At 54.3% G+C, this 14,311-nt stretch overlaps 5 protein-coding genes across 5 annotated transcripts; 4 read left to right on the top strand and 1 right to left on the bottom strand.

Annotated features, from left to right (window-relative positions):
- The first annotated feature begins 578 nt into the window (after positions 1-578).
- Positions 579-2,436, top strand: BO88DRAFT_179025 (proteasome regulatory particle base subunit RPT2). The gene is made up of 4 exons (XM_025701722.1): positions 579-711; positions 790-855; positions 921-1,989; positions 2,040-2,436. The coding sequence occupies exons 1-4, from the start codon at positions 709-711 to the stop codon at positions 2,291-2,293; spliced, it is 1,392 nt and encodes a 463-aa protein (XP_025558237.1). The 5' UTR covers positions 579-708; the 3' UTR covers positions 2,294-2,436.
- A 205-nt stretch (positions 2,437-2,641) lies between these two features.
- BO88DRAFT_408391 (WD40 repeat domain-containing protein) lies at positions 2,642-4,659 on the top strand. Its single transcript, XM_025707698.1, has one exon. It carries the CDS (start codon positions 2,695-2,697, stop codon positions 4,471-4,473), a length of 1,779 nt encoding a protein of 592 aa, XP_025558236.1. The 5' UTR covers positions 2,642-2,694; the 3' UTR covers positions 4,474-4,659.
- An 894-nt stretch (positions 4,660-5,553) lies between these two features.
- On the top strand, positions 5,554-8,127 carry BO88DRAFT_351035 (DUF803 domain membrane protein; the record flags this gene model as incomplete). Its single annotated transcript, XM_025703524.1, has 2 exons — positions 5,554-6,568; positions 6,629-8,127. The coding sequence occupies 2 exons, from the start codon at positions 5,554-5,556 to the stop codon at positions 8,125-8,127; spliced, it is 2,514 nt and encodes an 837-aa protein (XP_025558235.1).
- A 1,033-nt stretch (positions 8,128-9,160) lies between these two features.
- On the top strand, positions 9,161-12,091 carry BO88DRAFT_397201 (putative beta-glucosidase; the record flags this gene model as incomplete). Its single annotated transcript, XM_025705269.1, has 11 exons — positions 9,161-9,338; positions 9,451-9,543; positions 9,592-9,699; positions 9,759-9,835; positions 9,887-9,994; positions 10,049-10,227; positions 10,275-10,343; positions 10,393-10,608; positions 10,657-10,954; positions 11,009-11,247; positions 11,311-12,091. The coding sequence occupies 11 exons, from the start codon at positions 9,161-9,163 to the stop codon at positions 12,089-12,091; spliced, it is 2,346 nt and encodes a 781-aa protein (XP_025558234.1).
- Positions 12,092-12,295: 204 nt separating this feature from the next.
- On the bottom strand, positions 12,296-14,254 carry BO88DRAFT_429505 (uncharacterized protein; the record flags this gene model as incomplete). The annotated part of the gene is made up of 3 exons (XM_025709159.1): positions 12,296-13,975; positions 14,045-14,185; positions 14,231-14,254. The coding sequence occupies 3 exons, from the start codon at positions 14,252-14,254 to the stop codon at positions 12,296-12,298; spliced, it is 1,845 nt and encodes a 614-aa protein (XP_025558233.1).
- Positions 14,255-14,311: the final 57 nt, after the last annotated feature.

Genomic DNA, 14,311 nt, shown 5'->3' with positions numbered 1-14,311 from the left:
TGGAGACCAACGACTGATCTGTAACAGCGGTCACCTAACCTGGTGGGAGTGGACTAGAGAGGATTGTTGTAGTATGGGCGAAAGTGAGGGGATCAATGCTCTCGGCGGGGCGCAAGTAAGCGCTCTATCACGGAAGAGCGCTAAACAATCGAACAAGATTAGATCACAGGAATTTCGTCGAACCCTGACACGGGATGGGATCGGCTAGAATATGTATGAATGACAGCGGAAATATATGTTCCGCAGGAAAAAAATAAGGAACAAGTTATAGAAGCAATATAGGGGAAATGACCCGTCGGGCTACCTGGACGGTTCGGAGTAGAGCTGAGCTGCCAGTACATCTTGTACAGATCGGGCCCAGCTCGGTTGGCGCCAGACTACTTTTGGCTTCTGGGCGGAGGATCCCAAGAGGGGCTTGCGGGAGATGCCTCAGGGATCGGCCACCAGCACCTCAGGCACTAAGGCATGTATTTCCATGTCGGATCACGTCACGTGCCACCAAATGTGCTGGACGGGCGCCAAGGCCCGAGCGGATGGCGACCAACAGCTTCCCAGCTGCGCAACGCATCAGCTTCACGTCCCCATCCTCCTTCACCCATCCCCATCTCTTCACCCCATCCACGCACATCGCGAATTCCTTCGTTACATTCCCCAGACCCCTGCATAGGTTGTCTATAAGAAGCCTACTGCTTCTCACAGTTTCGGACTATGGTTGGTGCCCGGCGTTGGCCCTTGTTGACAGCTCTTGTCGGCTCCTGATGTCACTTATCTGACCAATCTTCATCACAGGGTAACCAGCAGTCCAACATCGGCGGAGGCCCCGGTGGCGATGGAAGAGATGAGAAGGACAAGAAGGTATGCTATACTCTCCGTGATCTTCTTGTCAGGTAGCAGCCGGCTTACGTTACGCTTCTCTGCAGAAGGACAAGCCCAGATACGAACCTCCTCCGCCGCCTACGACTCGTCTCGGACGTAAGAAGCGCAAGGCTGCCGGCCCGAGTACTGCCTCCAAGCTTCCAGACATCTTCCCAACGTCACGATGTAAATTACGATACCTCCGAATGCAACGAGTCCACGACCATTTGTTGCTAGAGGAAGAGTACGTGGAGAATATGGAACGCCTGCGCAAGACCAAGGCTCAGGCTGCGCTGGATTCGGCGAACCGTAATGATCTCGACATCATGGATCGGAACGCCGATGAGAGAAGCCGGGTTGATGACATGAGAGGCAGCCCCATGGGTGTCGGAAACCTGGAAGAGCTGATTGACGATGACCACGCCATCGTTTCGAGCGCGACTGGACCGGAATACTATGTTTCGATCATGTCGTTCGTTGACAAGGACCTTCTCGAGCCTGGTGCTAGCATTCTTCTACACCACAAGTCGGTCTCGGTTGTCGGTGTGCTCACCGAAGAATCCGACCCCCTCGTATCAGTGATGAAGCTCGACAAAGCTCCCACAGAATCATATGCCGATATTGGTGGTCTGGAAACCCAGATCCAGGAAGTCCGGGAGTCTGTGGAGCTTCCTTTGCTCCACCCGGAGCTGTACGAGGAGATGGGTATCAAGCCACCCAAGGGTGTCATTCTTTACGGTGCCCCTGGTACCGGAAAGACGCTTCTGGCCAAGGCTGTCGCGAACCAAACCAGTGCTACTTTCCTCCGTATCGTTGGTAGTGAGCTGATTCAGAAGTACCTTGGAGATGGCCCTCGTCTGGTCCGTCAAATCTTCCAGGTTGCAGCTGAGCACGCACCCTCCATTGTTTTCATTGATGAAATCGATGCGATTGGTACGAAGCGTTATGATTCTACGTCGGGTGGTGAACGAGAAATCCAGCGTACTATGCTTGAGCTTCTTAACCAGCTTGATGGATTCGATGATCGCGGTGACGTCAAGGTCATCATGGCCACCAACAAGATTGAGACCTTGGATCCTGCTTTGATCCGCCCGGGACGTATTGACAGAAAGATTCTCTTCGAAAACCCAGACCGTAAGTCTTTCAGCACTATGCCTTTGTGCCACATTGCTAACCATACACAGAAAACACCAAGAAGAAGATCTTTACCCTACACACTTCCAAGATGTCGCTCGGAGATGATGTGGACTTGGACGAGTTCATCAACCAGAAGGATGATCTCTCTGGTGCTGATATTCGTGCTATCTGCACTGAAGCTGGTTTGATGGCGCTGAGAGAGCGCCGGATGCGGGTGCAGATGGATGACTTCCGCGCAGCCAGAGAGCGGATCATGAAGACGAAGCAGGACGGAGGTCCAGTGGAGGGACTGTACTTGTAGGCGTGCAGATATCGATGTTGTACTTAGATCTTCCCTAGTTGAACCGATGTAGCGCGGTGGTATTAGGTCAAGAATCTATCCTAGTGTATCTTTACAATAGTAGCACCGGGTCACTTTGGTGGCCTGTAAGCAGTGTTTTCACGGGCGCTGCCCTTAAAATTGCACATGCATGTTATCTGTCCGTGCGTATTATAGATGCTGCTGACCTGGAGCAGTCTCACCCATTCTCCGGTGACGTCGCGAGCCACTGCTTATCGAGGGCTGTGTAATCTTATCGCCACGTGACAGCATTACGCAAACAGCGCAAATATGCCAAATCTTACAAACAATAAGGACATCGTCCATCGCATTTGAAGTCATCTCCGCCAAACTTCATCCAGGACACAAGACCAGCTGCCATAATGGACGGATTTGACGAGGAGGCATTCAAGAAGTTCTTTCCGACTAGCTTTGGCAAGCAAGAAAAGAAAACCGATGTCAGCTCGCAGATTGATCGCACCAAGCGCGCAGAAGTCTCTGTGAACCCTGATGGCGACGACAAAAAAGCGGGTATAACAGGAGAGGCGACGACTGAGGCGACGCCCGCGGCGGAGGAAGAGAACCAGAAAAACGATTCAGAGAGTGATGATGGAAGCGACGACTCCGATGACGATTCCGACGATGAGGATGAGTTCCCGGTGTCTCATGAACTCGTTCTCAAGACACACGACCGCGCAGTGACTACGTTGACCGTGGATCCCGCAGGTTCGCGACTGATCACCGGCTCGACCGATTGTACTATAAAGCTACACGACTTTGCGTCGATGACCCCGTCGACCATACGCGCATTCAAATCCGTCGATCCTTCAGCCAAAAAGCAGTCTGCTGCGCAGGAGGCGCATGCCGTGCATTATGCAGCTTTCAATCCCTTGTCCCCCAGCTACGTCATGGTTGTTTCGGCCACACCCCAGCCAAGGATTTTGAGCCGCGATGGTGATACGATTACCGAATTTGTGAAGGGTGATATGTATTTGAGGGATCTCCATAACACCAAGGGTCATATCTCTGAGGTGACTGGCGGCGTGTGGTGTCCAACCGACGAGAATCTCTGTGCCACGGCAGGAACAGATAGTACTGTGCGCATCTGGGATGCCAATGTCGGTCGGTCACAGAAGGAGGTTATTGTGCACAAATCAAAGATGGCGGGTTCCGCTGGTCGGAGCAAAATGACCGCTGTCGCATGGGGTTCACCCAAGCAGGGTGGCCCTAATGTTCTCGTTGCTGCTGCGCTCGATGGTAGTTTGCTCATGTGGAGCGGAAATGGGCCGTACACTCGGCCAAGCGCAGAGATTAGAGATGCCCATACCAAGGACACTTGGACGAGTGGCATCGACATCAGCTCGGATGGACGGCTTGTTATTACCAAGGGCGGAGATGACACTATTAAGCTATGGGATACTAGAAAGTTCAAGCAACCTATCACCACGGTCGCCCATCCTTCCAGCACGCGGTATCCGTCGTCGAATATTATATTCTCGCCTACATCCGCTAATGTTCTCACGGGCTCGGAAACTGGACACCTGCATATCTTGAACCCAGCTACATTGAAACCGGAACTGGTCACGCCCGTTACGCCAGGATCGCCCGTTATCAGTGTTTTGTGGCATGAGAAGATGAACCAGATCATTACCGGCTCGGCCAACGCCGAAACTCATGTTCTTTACAATCCTAATATGTCTACCAAGGGTGCCGCCTTGATCATGTCCAAGGCACCGAAACGTCGACACATCGATGATGACCCAAGCCTTACCATGGACCTCACCCAGGGGATTTCTGGCGACTCTGTGGTTGTCGGGTCCAACGGGGTGCCTCATTACAGTTCATCCACCTGGTCCGCCCGGCACCCGACCATCGGACTCACGGCGTCAGGCCGTCCAAGAGATCCACGGAGACCCCATCTACCAGCACAAACACCCTTTGCGAAATCGCAGCCGGATGAGAAGCATATTCGCGAGAACATTCCTCTCAGTTCGATGCGGGATGAGGATCCCCGGGAAGCTCTGCTTAAGTATGCGGACAAGGCTGAGAAGGACCCAATCTTCACCAAGGCGTGGAAGGAGACGCAGCCCACGCCGATCTACCGGGATATTAGCGATGATGAGAACGAGCAGGGGCCGGATAAGAAGCGGGCAAAGCGGTGAGGTGTTGCGACCGATCGGAAATTATCAAAATCGGTTCCATTCGCTCTCTGCCATGATTCAGGACATGTACACAGTATACTTTTGGAGCAAGGGCGGCGTTGAGCGTGATGAACTTTCGTGGCAGATAAAGTGGGTTAATAATCATCCGCCCTCTAAACGGAGTTAGACAAACAACAGAGATACCCTATGGCAGTAAATCTTGTGAAACTGTAAGACATAATCGTGCATAACGAGTAAGTGTATTCCGCTGTGTAGAAAGTGTACTTGCGGCATGGACAGCCTGCTCGATGACGTTGAAGGGGCTGGTGGGTGGGCCAGGATGTGCAAGTCGTCCATTCTCCGGATCGTCCACTCGACGTTGATCTGGAGGAGGCGAGCAAGCCAATGATTCCACGACTGCCGCGGGCTCCTCGATAATCTACTACTGCAGCCTGTCCGGCTTTGATTGCCCAGCAAACCTCACGCGATGCTGCGCTTATACGTGGTATTTCTTACTCTCCCAACTTGAGCAGGCTCGCACGTGCGAACTGGTCGTATCCAAGGATTTTAGGCCCGAGTTTAGGGACTGCGACTAGTCTCTCTCGCCGGTTCTCTCGGCATCTCTCTCTCTCTCCCAGAATCCCCCCATCCCTCCTCCCCCCAATCTTATTCTCTACATCCGTGCACTTAACCACTGTCGGTCCTCGCTCGCGGATGACGAGCGTCTGCACTCATTTTACTGCTTGTGGTGCCTTTCGGAGTCTCTTCCCTTTCGCTGGTGAACGAAGACTCCCGAGCTTGGTTTTTGTCACTTAGGGGATACAGAATGTCGTGGCTCACAGCAGCATGAACCCCTGCCCCCCAAGAAGCTGATGCCAACAATCTGAAGGAATATATGCTGTGACGACTACCGGAAGACTACCCTTCGTTACAGTCAGTCGGCCGCCAGTTTTCGTGCCGGTTTGTCGACATCGGAGGCTTTCCGCAATCCTACAACCTTATAGCGGCGGATCAGTCGGGACCTCCTTTTCACTCCCGCGCTCGCCTTTTAATCAGGCCTACCTGCGCCCGGCATACCCTTGAGTCAACCTCCTATTGCGGATGGCTTACTTGCAAGAGGTGCCCCTGGCAGCAGGCCTGCTCACCGCGCTCGCCTCCTCCGCTGTTCCTACGCCGACACCCACACCGTATCACTACTTCCCCTCCTCGTCCCAGCCTTCTCCGACGTTCACGTCCAGTCCCGGGTCTGACAATGGCGATGGTGGAAGTGGCGGAGGAATGCACGAATGGTCCTCCTTGATTGGAATTGTGACTGCGCTGGCGGGCAATGTGTTGATTTCCCTGGCGCTCAACATCCAGCGCTATGCTCACATTCGTATCGATAAGGAGTGGGAGCAGGACAAGTTGAGACACGAGTTGGATTGGAAGCGTGCGAACCATGGACATGACAACTCTGGCGCGTATGGATCTATCGATGGCGAGGACTTCGACGGAGACGCAAGTCGAGGAAGACATCGTGCGTCTCGACCGGGTCGTTACCGGGATGAATCTCCTACGTCTGAGCCCGATCATTATGAAGAACCCCGCGGCCATTCCGGACGAACCCGTCGTTACAGGGACGACGAGACAGACTCACAGGATCATATGCAGGACTCCATGGTATCCGACCGGACTGCGCGGTCGGGGAGTGAGCGTTTGCGCCGCAAATCGTATCTTCGGTCGCCGTACTGGTGGGTGGGAATCGTGCTCATGTCACTTGGCGAGGTCGGGAATTTCATGGCCTATGGATTTGCTCCGGCGTCTATTGTGTCACCGCTCGGCGTTGTTGCCCTTATATCCAATTGCGTTATTGCGCCATTCATGCTGAAGGAGAAATTCAGACAGCGTGACCTGTGGGGAGTTCTTATCGCGATCGCGGGAGCGGTGGTGGTTGTCCTCAGCGCAAATTCGTCGGAAGAGAAGATCGGCCCCCATGATATCTGGGAGATGATTACGCGCTGGGAGTTTGAGTTGTACTTGGGTGTTTCCGCTGCGCTTATTGTCGGGCTCATGTGGGCAAGCGGCAAGTATGGATCGCGATCGATCCTGATCGATGTCGGCTTGGTGGCATTGTTTGGTACGTACACATGGTCCCTTTAATGATATTCTGGTGGATCGTTGCTTACTGTTTGACTAGGTGGATATACTGCTTTGTCGACCAAAGGTGTCTCATCCCTGCTATCGTTTACACTTTGGCACGTCATTACATTCCCAGTCACCTATCTCTTAGTCTTCGTCCTTGTTTTCAGTGCTCTTATGCAGATCCGGTACATCAACCGAGCTCTGCAACGGTTTGACTCGACTCAAGTCATTCCAACACAGTTTGTGCTTTTCACTCTCTCCGTGATCACCGGAAGCGCTGTCCTGTATCGGGACTTCGAGTCCTACACAGCTGAGCGTGCATGCAAATTTGTGGGTGGTTGTGTCTTAACGTTTATGGGGGTCTACTGTATTACCAGCGGCCGTGTACGCGCAGACAACGAGTCTACCTTCTCCATCGACGACGAAGAGGAGGCTATCGGCTTGTTGGGCGCCGACCGTTATCAAGATAGGGTCGATCTATCCCCCCCTGCTCCACAAGCCCGGGCCCAGAAGGCAGGACGAAAAGCTCGTACCCCGGCAGGTGATCATCTTCAGTCTCCTTCGGGGTCCCTCCTTAGTCAGGGCATCGAAGACGTGGATGACGACCAGCGGACACCTAGGGGCGTCTTATCGGCTGCGCCATCTTCCCCACGCGGCTCGCTGACCGCTGAGTTGCTTGAAGAACCTTCCTCGGAGCCTTCCTCGCCTATGCATGCTCGTTCGCTTTTGACGAACCCATGGGCAGACTCTCTAGAGTCGGCCATCCAAACTCCCAATACTGAACCACCGATCCATCGCCCTTCTACACCCCCGGCGCAGTCGGAGCTTACAGCACACGATTCACCCTTTCTCCTTCGTTTCCCCCCTGCTCCTGGTGCCGAGGATGAGTCGGCAGGCCCAACTTCGGGACATGGACGGACTCAGTCGAACGTTCGGAAAGCGATTGTCCCGCAGACGCCGCCCGCTCGGCATCTACGCAACTCCTTTTCAAAATTCTCACCTGGTCCTCTTCTGCCGACCATCTCGGCTGGCTTTAGTGCGGTAGTAGCGGAGACACTACGCCGCGGCGAGATTAGTCCCAATAAAGGACGAAGACTACACCACCGGATGGACCGGAGGAAACAGTTGAGCACAACAGTATTGGAAGGATTTACTCGGCAGCGTAACGGAGACGCAAGAGGTGGCGAGTACGAGGTGGATGGCGATGTTGAGAACGCTCATGACCTTGGATTCCCGCTCTCCCACAGTCGGCTTCCAGGGACTGGTGCCCTTGCTACTGCTCCAGTAAGCACTGGGGATCTCACACCTGCTGTTGATTCGGAGGACGGTCCCATCAACCAGCATGAAGACAACACCACCTCACTCTCGCGGCTTCGCAGTCTGAGTGACTCGTGGAGTGGTGGTCTCGCCTGGCTGGGTGGCGTTCTCCACAAACCGGGGGCGAACAGAGGGTCGGAGGCTACGACGAGCATCCGAGAGAATGAAGGTGAAGACGGTGTCGAGTCGCAGGGGAACCAAGACGGGCAGAGTACCGGCGCAGGTACGCGGGCGTAATTTGAGCTTTTGACGGTGACTGGCTCACACCGAATGTTAGTACATACGTTTGTTTTCCTATAGATAATTCGGGGGTGGAGGCTGTCTCATACCACTGCGAGCATTAGCATTCTTCGACTATATAGTTGTTTAATAGAATTTCAGAAGCGAATGTGTGTTGTATTTCCGGTAGCTCGAGGCCAGTGACAATATTTAATTTGTGTTAGAGACTTGCTAGTGTCCAACAGGTGGAACCCATATCCAAGGCTTTCTTCAGCTGGCCCACCCCGCGGGCATTCCATCAATATCGGGACGGGCCTTAGTTCCATCCTTGCACTTTGCACTTTGCAGGCCTGCTGGTCCGAGGAAAGACGACAATAGGTGGAGAAAGGGCAGCAAGCAGCCGGCAAGTCCGCACCGAATCCCCTGCACCCTGGCCAACTAGGGCTAACTAGCAGCTGTTAGTCTGCTGCATGGATCATCTCCGAGTCATTTCCCAAGATTGCTTACCCCTCTCCTTCTTGCCATCGTCCTGAATTTACCCGTGCTCCTCCTGGAGTACACCTCCCATCCTGGGAAATTACTCCATCGACTGCCAATCTAAAGTATCGTGGGACTTGACCAATATCCAGTCAGCTGGCTCGCCTTCAGCTTCCGATTCATGCATCATGCTCCCTCATTCGTTGCTGCTTCTCCACGCTCCCCAACACTACTTACCGGGCCCCATGGGTACTGGCCTCATCTCCGAATGGATCGCATGAGCACAGCCTAAATTAAACGGAGTCCTTGTCCGTCGCTGCCGATGGCAATCCTTAGTCTGATCGCTGAATTTCTTCCTTTTCTTGTTTTTCTTTTCTGGTTGTCGGGAGCTCCGCTTGGTCTGCACGCTAGACATCATATGCTGGCTGCATGATGTTAAATACCGAGGGGGATCTCCCCCTTGAGCTTCCTCTTCTGTCCTTTCCCCCAATATCTGCCTGCTTGTCTACCTGCATAAGCTCGCTCGTACCCAAGGAGCTGGAAGAGCAGATCATTGGCTCTTCACTTAGCCATCATGGTGGCCGGTCTTTTCGCAAAGGCGCTTTTGCTCCTTCAGCTTGGGTCTGGGGCTCTGGCTGTGCAGAATGTCTCCAGACCTCTGTACAAGAATCCCCATGCGCCTGTGGAGGCGCGAGTCTCTGATCTTCTCAGTCGCATGACTATTGAAGATAAGATGGGTCAATTGATGCAGGGTGCGTATGTTCCATTTCTTGGAGACGTGTAGATCTATGAGTGTCAGAGCAATTGATTGTTGTGCTTGCTTGCAATTGTGCTCATTGCAATGGCTAATGCTTGATGGTATAGGCGACATCGGCAACTGGATGAACAGCACAACTGGGGCTTTCAACTACACCGGATTGGTGGAGAATATGGAGATGAAGGCTGGTGCATTCTACAGTATGAAGTTTCTATGAATATTAGCAGACAGGCGACTAATGTTGGTAGTCGGATATGCTGTTCCCTGGGACTGGCTTGCAACCAACATCAAGAGAGCCCAAGACTACCTGCTGCAAAATACGACGCTGGGGATTCCTGCTCTTGTTCAAACTGAGGGTATGCTTACCTCCTTACCAAATTGGGTGCCTATGCTAATCCATGGTGGCTATCTACAGGTATTCATGGCTTCCTGCTCGAGAATGCGACGATCTACAACTCCCCGATAGGATACGCCTGTTCTTTCAACAGAAAAGTATGTTTGTTGCTGCATGCCACCTGCGATTGAGACTGACTCCGTAAATAGTTGGTTGAGAAAATGGGACGACTCATTGCGCAAGAGGCGCGTGCTATTGGTACTACACAACTGTTTGCGCCGCTGGCCGATCTGGCTCGCGAACTCCGATACGGTCGGGTAAGAACTGCAATACTCCAGCGATGATGACTGGCTGACGATAGTCGATCACAGGTTGAGGAGACGTTCTCAGAGGACTCTTACCTTGCCGGTGAAATGGCCTACCACTATATCGTAGGACTGCAGAGCTTGAACGTTTCCGCCACTGTCAAGCACTTCGTGGGATATAGCTTGCCTGAACAGGGTCTGAACACTGCGCCTGTCCAAGGAGGAGAGAGATACCTGCGCTCAACGTATGTGCATTTTACCTTCTGAAGAACCAGCACCTAACACAGTCTAGCTGGCTGCCGTCCTTCAAGAGAGCCATCGTGGATGCTGGTGCATGGAGTATCATGAGCGCCTACCACGCGTAAGTCACTACAATCAACGACTGTCGGCTATCAACTCACAGGTCCTAGATATGACGGTATCCCCGCAGTGGCCGACTGGTTCACTCTCACCAAGGTCCTCAGAGAAGAATGGAACTACGACTACTATGTCATCAGCGATTCCGGTGCCACAGACAGACTGTGCACAGCCTTCAAGCTCTGTAGAAGCTCTCCCATCGATATGGAGGCTGTGACAACCCAGGCCCTGCCCGCGGGCAACGACGTCGAGATGGGCGGAGGTTCATTGTGAGTACCCCAAACATCTGGCGTAGCAACACAGCTAACAGGCAATAGCAACTACCAGAAGATCCCTGAGCTCGTCGAGTCCGGGAAATTGGACATCGAGGTCGTCAACACCGCCGTCTCCAGAGTGCTCAGAGCCAAGTTCGAAATGGGCCTCTTCGAGAACCCCTACCCTGCAGCTCCTCAATCCGAATGGAACAAGCTGATCCACAGCCCCGAGGCAGTCGAGCTCGCGAGAACCCTCGACAAGGAGTCCATCGTCCTGCTCGAGAACCACAACGAGACCCTCCCCCTGAAGAAGAGCGGTAGCATCGCCGTCATCGGGCATATAGCACACGGATTCATGAACGTGAGACTATCCCCCATGCAACCAACACAAAAAGCACCAAGCTAACCCACCCAGTACGGCGACTACGTGATCTACGGCAGCCAATGGCGCGGCGTCACTCCCCTGGACGGCATCAAAGCCGCCGTCGGCGACGCCGCGACGGTCAACTACGCGCAAGGCTGCGAACGGTGGAGCAACGACGAGTCAGGCTTCGACGAAGCCATCGCAGCAGCCAAGAAATCCGACGTGGCCATCGTCGTCGTAGGCACCTGGTCTCGCGACCAGACCGAACTATGGGAGAACTACAACGCCACGTACGTCCTTCCCCCATCCCCCAACCCTACCCTATCCCCCATCCACCACTAACCCCAACCCAGAACCGGCGAACACGTCGACCTCGACTCCCTCGCCCTCGTCGGCGCCCAAGGCCCCCTAATCCAGGCAATCCGGGACACCGGGATCCCAACCATCGTGGTCCTCTCCAGCGGCAAGCCCATCACAGACGTAACCTGGATCGCGAACAGCACCTCCGCGCTGCTACAACAATTCTACCCCTCGGAACAAGGCGGCAACGCCCTGGCGGACATCCTCTTTGGAGACTACAACCCATCCGGAAAACTCTCCGTCAGTTTCCCCCACTACGTCGGCGACCTGCCCATCTACTACGACTACCTGAACTCAGCACGAAACATCGGCGACGCCGGACAGGCCTACCCGAACGGGACCTTGGACTTCGGACATCAGTATGTCCTGGGCGATCCGCACGCTGTGTATCCGTTTGGGTATGGGAAGAGTTATTCGAGCTTTGAGTATGGGGATGTTAGGTTGAGTAAGACGAATGTGTCAAGTAGTGAGACGGTGGTTGTTAGTGTTGAGGTGAGAAATTTGGATGAGAGTAGGGAGGCGACGGAGGTCGTGCAGGTTTATGTGGTTGATGAGATTGCGTCGGTGGTGGTGCCGAATAGGTTGTTGAAGGGGTTTGAGAAGGTGGTTGTTCCTGCTGGGGGGAGTGTGGAGGTCGAGATTGAGATTAAGGTACAGGATTTGGGGCTGTGGAATGGGAAGATGGAGTATGTGGTGGAGAAGGGGGAGTTTGGGGTGTTGGTTGGGAGTAGTTCGGTGGATATTAGGGGGAGGGCGGCGTTTTGGGTTGTTTAGTAGTACTATGATGTAGTATGAAGTAGTGATAGGCAGTGGATGATATGTTTGTGGTGAATATATAAAATTCAGTTCATCATTTCACTTCGTGTGCTTGCTTTTATGGCTAATAATGACAGGACATAGTATATAAGCATTCATATAGAGATATTCATCTCTCTCACAAAACCCAGGATAATAATAGTCGTAAAGATATGGAGATGATTAATCAGACCCCTCCCGCTCACCATTCGAAGTGTCTGCATTCTCTGTTGTCGTTGTTGTCTCCCCGCCCCCCGCTTTCGTTGACCCGTCCTCTGTATCCACTACTCCCTGCTGCGTGCTCGATCGTCTGCTACTGCTGCCTGGTCTAGCTGTAGCACTACTGCCACCAGCGGAAGTAGTGGCAGCAGCAGAAGTACCAGCCGCACCGGCACGTCTGGATTTCGCTCCCTCCTTTAACTTCTCCCATCTTTCTCTGTACCTTCCCAGCACATCGCGGAGCTTGTCGTTCTCGCGGCCGACTTTACCCAGTTCTTTCTCGCCGCGACGGACCATTTCCTCTAGTTCCTTGATGCGCTGGTCGTAGTCTGTTGCTGGGACGGGAGGGGATGAGATCCCGGCGCTGCCGCCACCGGTAGTTGCAACCGGGGAAGGAACTTGCGATTGGTTATGAGGGTCTGAGGATGGGACATTCTGAGTATGATGCATTGCTCGTAGGGATTGTTGCAGCGCCATGGAGCTGGATTGGGCGTTGACTTCCCACATGTGTAGTCGCTTGGAGAGAGTATCTGATAGATGCCGAAGGGCTTGGTTCTCCATTTGTAGCTCTTCCATGGTTTTCGAATTCTGGGTGAGTCGGGAGAATTTCTCGCTCTGACTGGTGGGGGTGCGGGATGTAGCTTTGCTGCCCATCGGTGCTGCTGCTGCGCCGGAGAGGCTTTGGCGGAGTTCCGGGGATGGAGGGGTCTCGCGGGCGTCGACGAAGTCTTCGTCGGCGGCGTCTTCGAAGCTGCTTCTTCGGGCTTCTTTCTCGGCCCGCGTCAGGATCCCTGCGTAGGAGACGGTGCCGCCGGTGGTGGGGACCACGTAGAAGGATTCGGCGGCGCTGCCGGTTCCGCCGCTGGCTCCGCCGGTGTTGTCTTTGATGGCCTGGAGGGCGGCGCGGGAGAAGAGCTTGTTGATGTCTGGTTCGGCGGAGCGGTCGGGGACGGCGTTGTAGCGGTCCGTTTTGGTGTCCGGGGCGGATTTGCGGCTGGCGGAGGGTTGCGAGGATGGATCGGTGCCTAGGGGGAGGCCGGCGAAGGCTAGGGGTGCGGAGATCTTGGAGATGAGTCCTTCGAAGGTGGAATAAAACTTTTGGAAGGGCTCCTCGGTGAGGGAGGCTCGTGTGCGGGATGGCTCTGAGGGCTCCGCTGGCGCGTACTGCTGTGAGGTGACGTCCGTTGGGCTGGGTGTTGGCGGGATCCAGGGTTGTCGAGCGGAAGTTGATGTGCGGTGGCGCTCGCGCTCGCGCTCGCGCTCCCTCATCCCTTGCATCTGTGCGGTGCCTCGTAGTCGGGACTCGCTTGTTCGGATCTTGCTTGGGCCGTCGGTCATCTTGGCCCCGGCTTGCTGAGGAGCGATTGTTGGCGATGCCGGAGAGGCGCGGTATGCGGGAATTCCTCGTGCGGATGCTAGGTTGCTGGCGATGGAGGATGACTCTCTCGACGGTAGACGAGGGTGTCCGGATAGCCGTGGGATATGCTGGGGATCAGTGGTGGTGGATGCTCTCGCCCCCGACTCTGTAGAGAGCTGGGCAGCTGCGCCGGGGCCTGCACTGCTTTGGGGATTCTCATGTTGGAAACGGAGGATCTGGGCTAGCTTTTTGTGATGTTGTTCAAGCAAGTGGAGGGTCCGCAGAGCCTGTGCAGTCGAGGAAATGAGCCAGCGCTTTAGTGTAAGTGTAGATGCAGCGATGCGTCATAGACGTACCTCTTTATCCGAGCTATTCTGGGCTGCAGTGGCAAATTCTCCCGCAGCAAGATCATGTTCCTCGCTGGCTGCTACGGGGTTCGACTTGCGAGTCTCGAGAACTGCATTGCGAGCGTGGGTATGAGCCTTGTCCGAAGGGGTCTGTCAGGCGGGATACAACGCTTGATGCTGCGCAAGAAGACTTACCAAGGTCAGGGGAGCAGTCTCCATGGCTGTGGAGGTCTCAAAAGAGAAGTAAAATTTCCGGTGTGGACTACCACAAGCCAC

The sequence above is a fragment of the Aspergillus vadensis genome, assembly GCF_003184925.1.
Source record: "Aspergillus vadensis CBS 113365 unplaced genomic scaffold BO88scaffold_30, whole genome shotgun sequence".
Classification (NCBI taxonomy): domain Eukaryota; kingdom Fungi; phylum Ascomycota; class Eurotiomycetes; order Eurotiales; family Aspergillaceae; genus Aspergillus; species Aspergillus vadensis.
The sequence above is the reverse complement of the archived record's forward strand: the minus strand, read 5'-3'. Positions and strand labels throughout refer to the sequence as shown.